General features: G+C 47.7%; 1 protein-coding gene across 10 annotated transcripts; it reads left to right on the top strand.

Annotated features, from left to right (window-relative positions):
- Positions 1 to 9,795: 9,795 nt before the first annotated feature.
- On the top strand, positions 9,796 to 17,945 carry LOC4335550 (protein Rf1, mitochondrial). 10 transcript variants are annotated; one of them, XM_015780177.3, is made up of 4 exons: positions 9,796 to 12,064; positions 12,164 to 12,269; positions 16,595 to 16,614; positions 16,740 to 16,880. In XM_015780177.3, the coding sequence occupies exons 1-2, from the start codon at positions 9,967 to 9,969 to the stop codon at positions 12,250 to 12,252; spliced, it is 2,187 nt and encodes a 728-aa protein (XP_015635663.3). In that variant the 5' UTR covers positions 9,796 to 9,966; the 3' UTR covers positions 12,253 to 12,269; positions 16,595 to 16,614; positions 16,740 to 16,880. The 10 variants fall into 10 exon arrangements, with proteins under 10 accessions (XP_015635663.3, XP_015635659.3, XP_015635657.3 ...); XM_015780173.3 differs by having other exon boundaries at positions 16,595 to 17,945; XM_015780171.3 differs by having other exon boundaries at positions 9,796 to 12,269.
- The last annotated feature ends 336 nt before the right edge of the window (positions 17,946 to 18,281 follow it).

Consider the following 18,281-nt stretch of genomic DNA (forward strand, 5'->3'; position numbering starts at 1 on the left):
AATTAATCTATTTTTTGAAAGAAAAATTAGCTAATACTTAATTAATCACGCGCTAATGGACCGCTCCGTTTTCCGCGTGTACTAGGAACATGTACCAGCGAACACACCCAGCTCACCTTAGCACGCAGATGTTCACACGATTCCTGATTTGCCTCCAATGATATAATAGTGGCAGCAAAAGCCACCTGCTACTGGCCCTGACGTGTCCTGGCCCCTCGCCACGCGTCTCCTTGCGGGCAATTCTTTTTTTTAAACAACTCACACAAGATAGTGCGAAATTTCGTATTAATATAGCAAGAAAAGTACAAGATTACAACCCTGTAAATTGTAACTAGGAAAAGAAAAAACAACCATACCACCACCATACCACCACCGTACAAGTTAGCAGCTCCTCGCACAACCAAGAGAAGTTGTTATACCACTTCTGTGTATAAAAAAATACACGAGGTGCTGAACCGATGCCACTAAGCGTGACCGAACACCGCTAGACCTACAAAAGGGTTGCAAACGCCCCGCCAAACACCAACTCCACACAGAAGAATATCGGCGAGTTTCTGATTGTCTTCACGTAGAGGGGTTGAGTTGAAGGAGATGGCGAGAGAGAAGGAGATCCACTTGTCCCTCGCTCCAACCTGATGACGACCACCAAGAAACTCCGATGATCAAACCGAGAGAAGATGGTAATGGTGAGGAACAAAAGATCTCCTAGACGATGCCTCCAAGAAGGTCATGACGCTAGAGGCGTCAACATGGCCCGTCCACTAGACTTGGTTTTCACCTGGAGAATCTTGTCAAGAGAGGGAAAGGTGGCTGCTCGACAACGCCCCAAAGGGAGGTTATGGCGCCCGAAGGTGTCATCGATGCCGGCTTGGGAGATCTCGGGCTAGGCTTTCACCTGCAGCACCCTTGCCCAAACCTATCAACCCAACCCCAAAGCTCCACCGTCAAGTCAACCCCTGCCAACCCATGGCCCCGTCGCACCAACGCCCCACCGCCGGCCAGCCCACGTCCGCCTTCGTTGGGCCCCCCATGCGGCCAAAGATCTCTGCACCGGCCACCGGCTCGCTCACCGTCAGTGCTGCTGGCCACCGCCAGCAGCTCTCCTGCCATCGACACCTTAGCCAACAACCTTCACAAGCCCGCCTACTGTAGCCGAGCGCGCCGGCCTCCATGCTATCGCCAACCACCGCCCGTGCTGTCCTCCTGCCATCGCCGACTGCGTCAGCCTACTTGACATCGCCCGCGCTGATCTCCTGTCATTGCCAGTCGCATCCCCGTGCTATCATGGCCTCTTCGCCCCAACCTCTCCGACAGGACGCACGACGCCTGCCTTGCCGCCGGCCATGCTACCTCGCCCCCGGCCATCCGCCGCCACCTTCTCTCCGAGCTGCAATCCCACGCCTAGAGTTTGGCCAGATCCGAGCATGGGAGGGTTGGAACCATGTGTAAAGGTGCCGGATCCGCTGCCCCCTTGCCAGAGTTCATCCCCGTCGCCTCTAGCCGCCATGGTTACCATCGCTGTGCATTGCGGCGCTCTTCCCGTGCCAAGAGAGGGTTTCGCTGGAGAAGTGGCCCCGCTGCCACCTTCCCGGCTCGCCGTCGGCTTTTTTGCTAGTGAGCTTTGGCGGCGGCGAGGTAGAGGAGGGGTGAGGGGGACAGCTAGGGTTTTGCCCCCGAGCCGCCCACGCGCAGACGACGCGGAGGAAGGTGTCGTTTTCCTTCGGAGGAATTGTCTTCCACCAGGTTTACTTTTTCGGTTTTAACTGGAAACCACTGCTCACATGTTTAAAAAACCGACGACTTTATATCAATGCCATATAAAAAAAACCGGTTAATACTGATTAGTTTTTACAAAGGGATAAGTCCATTTTACACCCCCGAGTTCTTCTGTTTGTCTAAAATACACCATCGAACTACAAAACTGGGTATAATACACCCCCCTAACTATTAATACCGGGTATTTGATCCCCTCAAGCTGTTTTACTGCGGTTTTGCTACACGCGGACGTATCTTAGGATGCCACCTGTCAAATAAATCCACATCATCTTCTTCTTCCTCCTCTCTTCCTCTCCTCCTTCTCTCTTGTCCCCACACTCTTGCCCCCACATAGTGTGGCCGGCGATGAGCTCTTTCTTTCCTTTCTCTCCTCCCCGAGTGACCGGTGATGAGTTTGAGGTCCCCCTCTAATGCCGCACCCCCAAGCGCCGGTGAGCATGATCTCCCCCTCCGTGTCGCCCTTCCAAGAACTGGTGAGTTCTAGATCCCCTCCTTCCCCTTTCCCCCAGCTACTCCTCTGTAGCCACACCCCCGAGCACCGATGAATTCGTTGCCGGCGAGCACGAGTTCAAGATCCAACATCCTCCCTCCCTTCCTCGAGCTGCTTGGGGACTCTGAGTTCAGCAAAGGTGACGGGGCTTAGGGATGAGGAGGCGGATGCGGAGCTTCAGCTGGACCTTGCCCTTGACTAGGCGGTGATGCCCTGTCAGATGCCGCGCCGCTGCTCGTCACAGCTTCTCCCGTGCTGCCTGTCATGTTATAAAAGTTAGTCGATATAACGGAACAACGACTAACCTTCCCGATCGCTTCAGTCGTTGATCACCCAAGACATGCCAGATGACGACACAAGAACACACGATATTTGTTAACGAGGTTCGGCCGAAGCCTACATCCCCGGGGCTCTGATTATGGGCGCTCCTCCCCAACCAACATAGGACCTAGCCGCTACGAGTCTATGGCCACGCCGCCATCGTCTTCCTGCGTGTCTACGCTATATTGTAGTCGATGTAGTTACATTGTGGTGCCCTCCTCTCTATTTAAGAGAGATGCCGGGTTACAGAGTTCGACTCTAACTCCACCCCCTAACACCTATTATAACTCCAAGTCCAACTGTAACTAAATAGGACTAGTATATTTGACACATATTCTAACAAACTCCACCTTGGCGAATATACGCCACCCAGAAGTAGTAGAATCACCATGCCGATCCACCTGTCCTCCAGACTTGGGCTGTCTTCTCTGCAGCTTCACCGCAAGCCGCCCAACGAGTCTACGCCAGACCCACCGTCTTCAAGAGACTCTGCTATCCACGTAATTTCTTCCTTTTGATTCCACCTGCAACAGTGCTCCACCTTCTCACCTATCATCTCAGTCATCTTGCCAAGCGAAATTGGATTTCTTCCTAGCTGTCACATCATAGACTCCCCGAAGACCATGTTCACCTCCATCTTCCATCTTAAATTTGACTTGATCTAATCCATGGCCAGATAACCTGCGTCATCACCAAATAGATAAATCAAACTCACCAGACTTGAAGAGAACCATTTCTTCCTTGTTGTCTTATGAACTGAGCTAATAAATCCAACATCCTCGCTTTCCCGCATCCGTAGACTGAACCTATGATACTTTCAGAAAATTCACCGTTGCCTTGAATCACTTGAAGAAATTAACACCATAGCGCTTGCTCTTCCTCTTCAGTGACGCAGATTTCATATATCCCCATCATGCCAACCTGCATATTTTGGATATATCATGTACTACCAAACAGTATCGTCGACCCCATCAACGATATTTGACCCGCTGTTGCCCGGAATCTTTTCTTCAGTTCTGGACTAACTCCATATATCTCAACTCCTCATCAAGTCCCAGATATATCATGTTTCCACCGAATAATTCCATATGCAACCTGACTAGCCTGTTGCCGCCAGTCTACTCGCCCTTTGCACTTGCAAACTATCCATCTGTAGAACCTTCTTGTCCTTCTTTTGGATCCGTTAACAAGTTCCTGCAATGAACCACACGTCAGTTAAACCCGGTCTAACCGTCCAAACTCCGCAATCTAACCAGTCCGTCGGTCTGACCACCCTGCCGGTCCAGTTTAACCGTTATACATGCACACCTCGTGCACCTTCTCCCGAGCCGTATACTCACCGCATCACCTTGATCACCACAAAGCTGCACCATGCCTCCCGTCTGGTGCCCGTGAGCCACGCCGCCAAACCAACGCTTTGCACCAATCATCAAGTTCTGGACTCCAGGTAAATATGATCTCCTATCCATGCCAACGCAACCGAGTTAGCTCATGCCATCTCGTCCATTGCATGGATATATCAATTCTCCCCTGATGAAGTCCGTTGCTTGCTTTGATCTCCATGCATTGCTCAATGGCCTGTGACACCACTGCACAAATACTGCATCTTGCTTGCTTTCCACGTGACCATCCCTTAATTAGTAGTGCCACACCTTGTGCTGTGCATCCAATCCTGGGCCTGTTGACCATCATGCATACACATACACAGGTATGCAATTAATCTACCACGTGTCCATATTGTCCATGCATTAGCTTAATTATTGCACTTCCAATTCCTTACTGCTTGCAGCTAAGTAAATTGCTCGTCTTCTAGTATCAACCGGAGTCAAACCCCTCGACCAGATTGTCACACGTCGGACCTGCTTGCAAGTCGCTGCCTCCCTCGTGAAAACTGAAAACCACTGCTCTCTCCAGATCACAAAACCGCGCCACTGATCACAACTGTGGGCCGGGCTGGACGGTCATGGAGATGCTGTCCTCGCCGGCCGGAGACCGCCACCACCTCAAGTGCCGCGGCGGCCGGTGGCCTCTTCACCTGGAAGCCTAAGACTTCAGCATGTCACCACTGCCTCTGATCTGTCGAACCCGGGCCTTTGTACATCTCTTTGTGCTGAGATTATATGCGATCTCTTGCTTGAGTCCTTGCCAGTATTGCTTTGTTGAATTTCTTCGGTCTTGATCCTCACATACGACAAGGTGCCCCGTGGTTGCATCGGACTCGGTCAGTGCTTGTAGAGTTAGACAGTACAGGTCCAGACCGTCACCGACTCACCAACTCCTCCTTGCCCCCACATTATTGAATCCATCTCCGAATCAACCTCAACAGCCAAGGCGTCGCCTCCCTGCTTCATCGCTCAATCTCTACACCTGTACACCGCCCGCATCGGTTCTGCTCTCCAAATTGACACCGTGTGCCTATGTGCGTGTATAGCACGTACTCCATACGCGCTGTCCGTGCCTTTGCACGCACCGCAGTCGCAGCCCTCATGTTCACCGTCCACGACCCCGTCGTCACGGCCCTGCACGTCCGCCGAGCCGCGCCGCGCCACGCTCGCCGGTTTCGCCCTTCCGTCAGTGGCCTCCCTGCCGCCGCGGATCCGCGTTCGCCGCGTGCGTCGGCGCGCCGTCCATGGCGCTACCCCTCCGATCTCTCCGAACGCCTTCGCCACGCCCGGCTTCGTCTTCCGGTCACGCTCTACCATTGTCGGTCCGATCGCGAGTGAGGTCGTCGCCTCCGCAACGTCCTCGTTGTCGCCATCGATCTCATCGCCACGACTGACGATCTCTTGTCAATGCGCGATCCTACCTCGTGTTTCCTTCTCCACATGTCTTCTTGATCCAATGCTGAAACCTTCTGCTCTGATACCACTTGTTATAAAAGTCAGTCGATATAGCGGAACAACGACTAACCTTCCCGATCACTTCAGTCGTTGATCACCCAAGACATGCCAGATGACGATACAAGAACACACGATATTTGTTAACGAGGTTCGGCCGAAGCCTACATCCCCGGAGCTCTGATTATGGACGCTCCTCCCCAACCAACATAGCGCCTAGCCGCTACTAGTCTATGGCCACGCCGCCATCGTCTCCCTGCGTGTCTACGCTACATTGTAGTCGCTGTAGTTACATTGTGGTGCCCCCCTCTCTATTTAAGAGAGATGCCGGGTTACAGAGTTCGACTCTAACTCCACCCCCTAACTCTCTATTTAAGAGAGATGCCGGGTACTCCACCCCCTAACACCTATTACAACTCCAAGTCCAACTGTAACTAAATAAGACTGTATATTCAACACCTATTCTAACATGCTTCTCCCGCGCTGCTGCATGCACCTCTCCATGGATGGGCTTGCGGGGAGTGGAGGGAAGGAGTAGGGGTGGATGCCAAGCCAGCTCGGCTCGACTTGCTCTAGCTCGTTTAGTTAACGAGCTGGCTCGGCTCGGCTCGTTATCTAAACGAGCAGAAAACGCAGCTCGGCTCGGTCAGTAGCTCGAGCTAGCTCGTTTCGGCTCGCGAGCTGGAGAGGGCAAGATATCAGACATGTTGCCCTCTCCAGCTAGGACAATGGAACGTGAGCCGACGAGCGGCCTGCAGCGGCGAGGACGAGCACGACGGTTGACGGCGAGGCAGACAGGCAGCCCGCAGCGGCGAGTTCGAGTGCGATGACCGACGACACAAAAATCTGCGGTGGCGAGGTGACAGCGCACGTGACGGCCAAGCTGGGGCGACGCCGCGACGCCGCGACGAACGACGGTGCTGCAGCCCTCAGCGCAGACTGGTAGATGGTCGCGACAGGGAGGTGGCGACGGCGCAAGCACTAGAGACGGGGAACGGGAAGGAAGGGGCGGCGCGGCGTGGCTGCGAGGTGCGTGCTGGGCGATGAGCGGCAGACTGGCGGCGGATAGGCAGAGTGAAAAGGAGAGATCGAGACTCTCGAGAGGCAGGTAGGGTTTGTGGTATAGTAGTAGTACTTTACATGCTCTGATGGGCCACGTGGTCTTGTGTGGGCTTTGTGGCCTCGTGGCCTTGTGGGCTTGTGGACTGGGATTGCTGTTGCCTGCTGGGTTGTCAAAGCTCATTACGGCTCGCGAGCAGCTCGAGCTGGCTCGTTATCTCTAACGAGCTAAAAGGCTAGCTCGGCTCGTTAGGAAAATAAAACGAGTCGAGCCGAGCTTGTCGCGAGTCGAGCGAGCTAACGAGCTACGAGTTTTTCGTCCACCCCTAAGAAGGAGGATGCCGGGGGCAGAGGGAGGGAGCACGCCGGCTACCTCCGGCCTTCCGCTCCTCGTTTTCCTCGTTGCCAGTTCGCCACTCCCTCCTTGCTCAGTTGCCCATCTCCACACGGGACTGGTGAGGTGCATGCCGACGTTGCTTTGACTTGGTGAGACCATGCTGACGTGGTGTCCATATAAATCAAAACCAGTCTTTAAAACCGCTCCAGGGGATAAAATGTTCAGTATTAATAGTTAGGGGGTGTATTATACCCGGTTTTGTAGTTCGAGGGTGTATTTTATATAAACATATATAAAAGTTTGGGGGTGTACAATAGACTTATCCCTTTTTAAAACAAATAAAGATCTAGCCATTTCACGAGAACTGGTGATCAATTTTGCGAATCCTGTTTTTCACAGCCCGGAGGTATCAAAGGGGTGCCACTAATTTATAGCACTAACTTGTAAAGTGTCAAGCTTTGTTTGGGTGTGTAGCTGATTGGATAAGCAACTCGTTGACACAGAAAACACTGTGGATAATTAGTACATTATAAACCTGAAAAATTAATTTATTTGATTTTCAAAACAACTTCGGTATTGAATTTTTTAAAAAAGAAATACATCATTAATAGTTCGGAAAAACATGTTCGCGATAAATGAGGAAATTGCTCATTCCAATTGAAGAAACGAACACAACCTTAGTAATAGTATCAATCGTTAACTATGCACCAAGCTGCGATTGTTTCTCCATACTCTTCCTCGTTTTTCGTTAGCACATTTCCTAAACTACTAAGCAGCGTGTTTGATGTAAAAATTTCTATATAAGTTGTTTTAAAGAATAAAGTAAATCATTTTTTTAAGTTTATAAAATTAGTACTCAATTAATCATATGCTAATAATTTGCCTCGTTTTATGGGCCACTAAATTTCACCCAAAACCTTCTCCCGAACGCACCTTGGGCCTTTGAGCAACTCAAACTCATGGTAGAAGAACGCAATATGACCTTTGCTTGACAAACGACAGACCTCCTTGGTCTGGCCGGCAAGCTTTGATGACAGGAGGCAGTAACGTCGATCGATCGAAATGTCGCTGTACAGCGAAATAAGACTGATAATTTGGGAAAGACTGAAAAAATGGGCATTGTTGCACCGCTCATAGAAAATGTTTCACCGCAACATAAAAAAAAATAGAGTAAAGTCTATCACCGGTCCTTAAACTTGTACCGTTGTGTCATCGTGGTCCCTAGACTCGCAAATCGACCGTTCAGGTCCTCAAACTTATTCAATTGTGTCATCTCGGTCCCTAAACTTGCAGATCACTTGTTTAGGTCCTCCAACTTGTTCAGTTGTGTCACCCCGGTCCCTAAACTTAGATTTGAATATCATCTGGGCCAAATAGGACGGTCTAAAGACTTTATATTTAAAAATAATTCATAACTTTTTCATGTGAACTCTAATAAAGACAAACTTTATATCAAACTTGTAGCCCTCGACGCGATCTACAACTTTGTAGTTGATTTTTTTATTCTAATTCATTTTTTGTCCCAAAATGTAATTTTAAAATTAAAATTTCAAAATCTATAAATATGCAACAATATTTTGGGACCCTAAACAGTTTTAATTCAAAAACTTATCAACTACAAAGTTGTAGGTCGCGTCGAGGGCTACAATTTTGATATAAAGTTTGTCTTCATTAGATTTCACATGAAAAAGTTATGAATTATTTTTGATATAAAGTTTTTAGACCGTCCTGTTTAGGGACCGGGGTGACACAACTGAACAAGTTGGAGGATCTAAACGAGTGATCTGCAAGTTTAGGGACCAGGATGACACAGTCGAACAAGTTTGAGGACCTGAACGGTCGATTTGCGAGTTTAGGGACCGGGATGACACTGCAGTACTAGTTTAGGGACCGGTGATCGACTTTACTCAAAAAAATATATTTCAATTAAAATAATAAAACATAGTGGAGTCAAAAATTGAAACATTTTGCTTCACACACATGAAACATTGGGGTTACATTGTTGAAACATCAAACACCATAAAAAATACGCCGTCCAACATTTCAATCTAACACAAATAAACATTAAGACAAATAGACTGAAATATAAAAAAAAATCACAACATTAACCGGACAAAACTTGGGTCCTTCCTCTACTCCAATGGATACATTTTCGATTTCCAGCCGACCACCCACCAACGATAACAAGTCGGCCATGGATATGTTCCCGCCAAGCATTAGAAGAAATCAAGCTAGAGGCTAGCTCCTATGGAGGGATGGACTTGATCCCATTGGGCATGGACCGTGGACTAACATGTACAGGTGCTAAGAGGCTTCGCCGGGGCAGACTGAGCTCGAGTCCCGCCATGTTCAGATTCTTGCGAAGCAGACAACGACAGCTCAAGGAGAGGATAAGAGAAATCGAGGGTGACGAGGTGGGGTGGGGGGGGGGGGGGAGGGAGGAGGCTCGTAACCCTATACCCATGCTTGCACCTCGGGCCCTGGCTAAGAAGTGAAGCTTGAATCCCACATTTCCACGCTCCTCTTGGGCTTGGCTTGGCAATGCTTTTGCACCCACGCGTACAGGCTCTCGATCACGCCCAGGCAATAAACACGCCTATCTCTACACGCCAAATGCGAACCAACCTAGATGTAGGCAACCAAACTTGTTCTAATTGATTGAACTGGTTTGAGAAACATGTTGTGCGACGAAATGGAGCGGGTGGGTTCGGCCTAGTTTCCAATCCATTGGCACCTCTATTTACGTGACACAATCTGGGCCATTAATCTTGGCAGAGTAGTAATGGCACCAAGCTAGTTTGACAATATTTTTATTCTCCTAAACTTATGGGGTATATCGACTTTTTTTCCTAAAAGTATTATACCCGTGTTTAAATCTATAACTTTGGACGGAGATAGTAATATATTTCGAGTCAACACTAGATTAAGAAAATAAATTGAGATTTAAAAGGAAAATGCACCAACACATATGGGCCGCTATTGTCCATGTGGTCCATGAGGTCCTCTCGAACCCAGCCGACGAACGAGCTTGTGCGCCTTGGCTCCTAACGCCGCCGGCTGGCCGGCCGCCGGCGGCGGCGGCGGAGGAGAAGCCCAGGCTGTTGACGACGGCGCGACGACGGCGCCGGCGCAGATCCACGTCGGTCATGTCGCAGACAACCGCACCCATGTCCCGCCGCCGTCTCTCCTCCATCCTCGCCAGCACCGCCACCGCCTCCTCCACGGCGGCGTCGACCACCACCGCGGCGACGGCATCGCCGGCACGCCCATCCCCTCCCGCCCACGCCGCGTTCCGGGAGCGTCTGCGGTCGGGAACGCTCGGTCCCGACGACGCGCGCCACCTGTTCGACGAATTGCTGCTTCGCCGCGACGCCCCCGCCCCCGCGCGAGGCCTCAACGAGCTCCTCTCCGCGCTCGCCCGCGCGCCGCCCTCCGCCGCCTGCAGGGACGTCCCAGCCCTCGCCGTCGAGCTGTTCAAACGGATGGACCGGTGCGCCTGCCCCGAGGCCGCTCCCACCATCTACACCTACAACATCCTCATCAACTGCTACCGCCGCGCGCGCCGCCCCGACCTCGGGCTCCCCGTCTTCGGCCGCTTGCTCAGGACGGGCCTGGGGCCGGATGTGTTCTCGTACAACGCGCTCATCGACGGATTCTCTAAGGAGGGCGAGGTGGACAAAGCTCACGACCTGTTCTACAAGATGGAAGAACAGGGCATCATGCCAAATGTGGTGACTTACAGCTCGCTGATCAATGGGCTGTGCAAGACGAAAGAAATGGACAAGGCCGAGAGGGTTCTACGACAGATGGTCGGCGCTGGTGTTCGGCCTAATAATATGACTTACAACTGCTTGATCCATGGATACTCCACTTCAGGAATGTGGAAGGAGTCGGTCAGAGTGTTCAAAGAGATGTCGAGCTCCCTTCTCGTACCGGATGTCGGCAATTGTAACTCCTTCATGACTGCTCTTTGCAAGCATGGTAGAATCAAAGAAGCAAGAGATATTTTCGATTCGATGGTTCTGAAGGGCCCCAAACCTGATGTTATCTCCTATGGTGCTCTGCTTCATGGTTATGCTACTGCGGGATGCATAGCTGGAATGGATAATCTCTTTAATGTGATGGTATGTGAAGGCGTCGTACCTGACCGTCATGTTTTCAACACACTGATTAATGCATATGCTAGATTGGGGATGATGGATAAGTCCCTGCTTATGTTTGAAGATATGACGAAGCAAGGCGTGAACCCTGATATAATCACATTTTCAACTGTGATATCCGCTTTTTGCAGACTGGGTAGGTTGGATGATGCTATGGAAAAATTCAATCACATGATTGATACTGGTGTACCTCCGGACACAGCTGTTTACAGTTGTCTGATTCAGGGTCAATGTAATCGTCGTGATTTGGTGAAAGCCAAGGAATTGATTTCTGATATGTTGAGCAAGGGCATTCCTCCTCCTTGCATCAAGTTCTTCACCTCGATTATAAACAACCTATGTAAGGAAGGAAGGGTAGCGGAAGGGAAAGATGTCGTGGACTTGATTATACATACCGGTCAGAGGCCTAATCTTATTACGTTCAATTCACTGGTAGATGGATATTGCTTAGTTGGCAATATGAAGGAAGCTGTTGGATTACTTGATTCTATGGAGTCGGTTGGTGTTGAACCTGACATTTATACATATAACACACTTGTTGATGGTTATTGTAAACATGGAAGGATTGACGACGCGTTGACTCTATTCAGAGATATGTTGCACAAGAGAGTGACACTTACAAGTGTTTCATACAACATCATTCTCCATGGGTTATTTCAAGCTAGGAGGACAATTGTTGCAAAGGAAATGTTCCATGAGATGATTGAAAGTGGAATGGCCGTGAGCATTCACACATATGCTACTGTTCTTGGAGGACTTTGTAGAAATAACTGCACCGATGAAGCTAACATGCTGTTGGAGAAATTGTTTTCTATGAATGTTAAGTTTGATATCCTTACTTTCAATATTGTGATTAGAGCAATGTTCAAAGTTGGCAGAAGGCAAGAAGCTAAGGAATTGTTTGCTGCTATCTCTACCTATGGGTTGGTGCCTACTATACTTACCTATAGGGTGATGATAACAAATCTTATAAAAGAGGAATCATTCGAAGATGCTGACAATCTTTTTTCATCAATGGAGAAGAGTAGCTGTACTCCTGACTCTCGCATATTAAATGAGATCATTAGAATGTTACTCAATAAAGGTGAGGTTGCCAAGGCTGGAAATTATTTGTCTAAAATTGATAAGAAGGGTATCTTGCCTGAAGCTACAACCACTTCCTTGTTAATTTATCTATTTTCAGTGAATGGGAAATATCGAGAATACATAAAATTGCTCCCTGAAAAGTATCGTTTTCTAAGGGAGCAAGCTGCAGTTGATAATTGTATCTGAATTTAAATCCTCAGAAGGTAAACTTGAATTGTCTTTTCTATTTTTAGAGCTCTTCTTTTAGTACAGTAAATTAATGTTACCTGCATAAATATTCAATCTTTCATTGCGTAAATAATTTTGCGTTCCTTTTGGTAACAACTTGGCTCCAGTAATTATGCGCACTCTTTGACAGCAGTATCTTGTCCTACCATTGTATTTAGTATTAGTATTTGTTTGTCCTGCCGCAAGGAAAGAAATGGTCATTCCCTTGCAGAGAGCTTAACTATGAATTAAATTTCTTTCAATGGCCTTGCAGGATGTGTGTGTTAGATGTGTATTAGATAGGTTGTATTTATGGTTTTATGTCTTTTGGCTTTCCATGTTCCTGTCTTTTGGTTTTCCCTGTATTTGTATATATATTTGGGCTATTGCTCTCTGATGAATGTTCATAACATGGTATCAGAGCAGGTTTAGACTTCTCATCTTCTTAGAATTTTCTCTCTCGACTTCTCCATGATTTTCTTTGAGGATTATCAGCCTCTTCATCTTGAAGCCATGATGTTCCTCTTGATCTAGTATGGTGTCGCTGAGAATCGTCCATCTCTGCTCCCCAACGTCGTCAATTTCTTCAGAACAGTGTAGAGGGCTGGCGGTTGTCCTCATCACCGGCTGTCGTCGCTTCTCGTCGCTGGCCGCCGTCGCTCCTCGTCGCGGGCCTCTGGCCGCCGTCGCTCGTCGTCGCGGGCCTCCAGCCACCGCCGCCGCTCGTCGCGGGCCTCCGGCCACCGTCGCCCCTCGTCGCGGGCCTCCGGCCGCCGTCACCCCTGGTCGCGGGCGCCTCCACCTGGGTTGTAGGGCGCCGTCACCTGGGTCGCCACCTTCCCCGGCGTTGCCTGGGTCGCTCGGTGCCTGTTTCCTCGATCCGGATCTGGATCGGGAGGTATAAAAAAAAGAAAAAAAGAGAAAAAAAAGGCTTCTCTGGCTCTGCTACTGTTGTGCTCTGATCGCACGTGGTGGCTCTATATTTTGGGCTGAGGCATTTAAAAAAAAAAAACTTGCTGCCGCTTGTTCTGTTTTGCTCTCTCGCTGTCGCTTCTTCCTTCTTGATGATGCCGTCTTTATCCGGCACTGTGTCTGTTCCTCGTTGCCCAGTTCTTTTTGATGGTGTCAACTACAGTCATTGGGCTCAGCACATGAGTCTTCATATGCGTGGTCAGCGTCTTTGGGATGTTTTATCTGGTGAGCTACCCTGTCCTCCTTGCCCTATTGCTCCAACTATGTCTTCACTTGCAAGTCAAGCTATTGATGACGATAGAGCAAAGGCTAAAGAGCAGTTTAATGATGCCATGGAAAATTATCAGAGTCAGTTTGCTTTATACAAGGCTTGGTTGGATGAGGATGCTCGAGCTTCTGCTCTTCTGAGAATTCTGCATCCTCTTATGTGCCTCCTCTTACCCAGGTTTATAGTCGTAAACCTCGTGTCCAGGAGCCTTCTTTGGATGCTTCTCCGGTTGCTCCTCCTCGATACAATTTTCGTGATCGTAATTTAGTTACGATTCGTCCAGAGGATCGCTATGGTTATGTTGCTACAGTTCTTGCTGAACCTCGTTCTTATCGTGATGCTATTGTCCATCAGGAATGGCAACTTGCGATGGCAGAGGAGCTTGCTGCACTTGAGCGTACGTGTACTTGGGATCTTGTTCCCTTACCTTCTCATGCTCGTCCCATCACTTGTAAGTGGATCTATAAGATCAAGACTCGCTCTGATGGAACTCTTGAACGCTATAAGGCTCGCCTTGTGGCGTGTGGTTTCCAACAAGAACATGGTCGTGACTATGATGAAACTTTTGCTCCTGTGGCTCACATGACTACTGTTCGAACACTTCTTGCAATAGCTTCTGCTCGTCATTGGAATATATCGCAACTTGATGTCAAGAATGCTTTTCTCAATGGGGAATTGCATGAAGAGGTTTACATGCGGTCACCTCAAGGCTATTCAGTTCCAGAGGGTATGGTTTGTTGTCTTCGATGCTCTCTTTATGGCCTCAAGCAGGCTCCTCGTGCTTGGTTTCAACGGTTTTCCTCTGTTGTCCTAGAAGCTGGTTTCTCAACTAGTGCTCATGATCCCGCTCTCTTTGTTCACACTTCACCCCGCGGTTGCACAGTTCTACTTCTCTATGTGGATGATATGCTAATCACGGGTGAAGATGCGGAGTTTATTACTTTTGTTAAAGCACGTCTCGGTGAGCAGTTTCTTATGACTGATCTTGGTCCTCTTCGTTATTTTCTTTGCATTGAGATTTCCTCTACTCCTGAGGGATTTCATCTCTCTCAAGCCAAGTATATTCAGGATCTTTTGGATAGGGCTTCTCTCACTGATCAACGCACAGTTGAAACTCCCATGGAGCTTAATCTTCATCTTTCTGCCACTGATGGTGAACCGTTAGCTGATCCCACTCGCTATCGTCATATTGTAGGGAGTCTTGTTTATCTTGGTGTCACTCGTCCTGATATTTCATACTCTGTGCACATTCTGAGCCAATTTGTTTCTGCCCCCACACAAATTCACTATAGTCATCTTCTTCGTGTCCTCCGTTATCTTCGTGGAACTATCTTGCGTTGCCTTTTCTTTCCTCGCTCCACATCTTTACAACTTCAGGGTTATTCTGATGCTACTTGGGCCAGTGATTCCTCCGATCGTCGATCTCTTTCTGCTTTTTGTGTTTTTCTTGGTGGTTCCCTCATTGCTTGGAAGACTAAGAAACAAACATCTGTTTCTCGTTCTAGTGCAGAGGCTGAGTTAAGAGCTATGGCCCTTTTGACAGCAGAGGTTACTTGGCTACGATGGTTACTTGAGGATTTTGGTGTTTCCGTGACTTCACCGACTTCTTTATTGTCGGACAATACATGTGCTATTAGTATTGCTCGTGATCCTATAAAACATGAGCTTACTAAGCATATTTGTGTGGATGCCTCGTATACCCGCACACAGGTACATGATCAGGTGGTTGCTCTTCAGTACGTGCCTTCCGAGTTGCAGCTAGCTGATTTCTTTACAAAGGCACAAACTAGAGCTCAACACAGGTTCTATCTCTCCAAACTCAGTGTTGTTGATCCACCCTGAGTTTGAGGGGGGGGTGTTAGATGTGTATTAGATAGGTTGTATTTATGGTTTTATGTCTTTTGGCTTTCCATGTTCCTGTCTTTTGGTTTTCCCTGTATCTGTATATATATTTGGGCTATTGCCCTCTGATGAATACAAGTCGTGTTCATAACAGTGTGCTTAGTAGCTCACCCCATTGGCCCTGTCACGATTATTTCATTGTCACATAGAATCCTGTACAATCTTTCTGAGCCTGATGAACTGCTGACAGAGCCAAGAGCCATGGTCCCAAAGTGGTAAAGTTCTTTTTGTGACATCAGTTGTATATATTTGGAACTGTGTATCACTCTTCAAGATCTCTTTTTTGTTTTGCAGTCTAAAAAAACAAGTCTATGAAATCAGTATATTGATATAGAATTGGGAAACACTGTGGGACTTCAATCGCTTCTGCTATTCTGTAGTAATAATAATAGGATAAGTTCTGTAGAATATTTTGTGACATGCCATGCCTTTCATTAGTATAGTAATGATAATAAAGATATCATAAGATTAGATGGGTCAACTGTTAAACTTGGCATGCCCCACAGGTGCTCCAGCACGTGCACTTCAATGTTGCATTGGAATTTGCTCCTGGTAGAATGCAACAATTGTAGAAGCACCAAAGGATTGTAGAAAGGAATAAAACTATATCATTTATACCTTGTGGATCCTCTGGAGAGGACCTTCCAAAATGTGCCTCTCGAGTTCCAAGAAGTCATCAGACTCATCCAGTTAGAGGTTTGACCGGATCGTTTCTAGGATTGACCTATCTAATTCGTGCCCCTGTTTGTGGTTACTCTGTTTTTCAGTAACGGTGTGTTGCAATCTCACTAGTTGTGCGCTTTACAATATTCTCACTTGTTGTTTCTAGCCACTGGAACAATCTTTTCCTTTGTAAAATTCTGTTTCCATTTCACATTTCTATAGGAATTCCAATGCCTTTGTCGCATATGGTGGCTGTAACTGTTGATGCTGTTTTAGATGATTCATACACTATGTCTGTAATATTTTCGTGCCAACTTTGTTATGGGCTAATTTGGTGAAATAGCAATAGATTGGTTTAGGCTGCAGGGAGAAGATATTTCTTTACCCTATTTTCCCCAAGTGACTCCCTTAAGCTTTTTATAAACAAACTCCACAGATAACTTGGTAATAAGGATACCATTTTGCATTTTGTTAGTTGCTTCCAATGTACCTGATTTGCTGCCCTTCCCATGACAGGTGAAGCATGGTGCATAGAGGTGAGATGAGTACTCACTGTCACAGTATGATTTCTTCTGCACCTTTATTGATGAAAGCTTACATGGAAGCTTCAACTATTTTCTGTTTGGTGCACTCCATTTCATCAGTATGGCTTGTGGAACAGGTCAGATGGTGTTCAGATTTCAGTATGGTTTCTTCTGCCGATGAGAATGCAGAAGGTTCAACTACATTCCAGTGTAAGGAAAATTCGAGAAGGGGCACTGCTTGGTGACCTGGAGCTCGGTTTGCTTGCCTATCGAGAATGGGGGGCTGCACATCAAGGACTTAAACCTCTTTGAGCAAGCTTTGCAGCTCAGGTAGTTGGCGCAAAAAGTGAACAGACTGAATGACCATGGGCGTTTCCTGTGTGTGTTAAAACAGCCAATAGAGATGCAAGACCTCTTCTTTTCAGCAACAGAAAGTGTGGTAGGTGATGGAAGGAACACAGATTTCTGGAGGACCAATTGGCTAGCAGGGGAGTCATTAAATCTGCACGGCCAACTTATTTCAGTTATCAGCAAAACTGATCCGACGGTTGCATAAGGGTTGCAGAATCACAGATGGGTGAGGGACATTCAGGGGGCTCTGTCAAAAAGGGCGATAGGTGATCAGTTTGATCTCTGGGATGCCATTCAGGATGTTGAGTTACGTCCAGAGGAATGGGACAGGACAATCTGGAAGATGGCAGTGGATGGGCAATTCTCTGTTTCGTCGGCCTACAGTATTCATTACCAAAATGAGAGTGTGTTGTGGCAAACTGATCTGGCAAACAAAGGTTCTGGTGAGGGTGAAATTATTTATGTGGTTGGCAGAAAAATGGCGATGTCTCCCAGCGGACAATCTACTGAAGAGAGGATGACCTCAACAGCAGGCATGCATGCTCTCTCTGTATGGTGGCGAATGAGGATTATCGCCATCTGTTTGTGAATTGTACTACGTGAACATAATCTGGATGCTTAGAGGATGGGTGAGCATCTCTTTTCAACTGCAGGGCGAGATGGACATGGAGATAGGACAGTGATACCTGAAAGCACGGTTCCATTTCCGGAACAGCTACAGGAAGTCATTCGACATGGCTGATTTGAAAAGGAATGTAAAGAGTGTTCAACCAGCGATCGCGCACAGCTGGTGACATTGTTTCGGTGAAATTTCCATTTGGAAAGAGGCGGGAGTGTTCAAACCATCAAAGAGTAATCTGCCGTAGTGTTTCCATGTTTATGTTGAGGTTGATCTAGTTACCAACCTCACCCCGATTTTGACAGCTTTCTGTTAATGTCTTTGTAAAATGTAGTAACATTTAACCCCTTTCAATCTTACTAATGTTATTGTATATGGTAATTCTGCTGACACCTAGTTTATGAAGCTACAAACCCATGCCAAATAATAGTAGCTCTTGAGGCCTGGTGTGGATCCACATACAAGTGGTATGCATCTCATAGCTAGGAAACCAAGGCAATTTGAAATATTTTGTGATTTTGTAGCATTAAGCACATATATTGAGTACTAGAATTGTGAGTATCAGTCAGAGATCGGTTGGTAGTCTCAGTAATTTGTGTTCTAGATTCATCCTGTGGTAACCATAGATTCAGCGACTCTATTCCTTCGATGCCTAACATGTAGTTTCTTTCATTATAGCAGACAATAGAACTTTCATGTCTTGCCTAAC

Source organism: Oryza sativa, chromosome 4 (assembly GCF_034140825.1).
Source record: "Oryza sativa Japonica Group chromosome 4, ASM3414082v1".
NCBI classification, from domain to species: Eukaryota; Viridiplantae; Streptophyta; class Magnoliopsida; order Poales; family Poaceae; genus Oryza; species Oryza sativa.

Coding starts and splice junctions, on each gene's coding strand:
- LOC4335550 (XM_015780167.3), top strand. CDS start 9,967: ATGTCGCAGACAACCGCACCCATGTCCCGCCGCCGTCTCTCCTCCATC.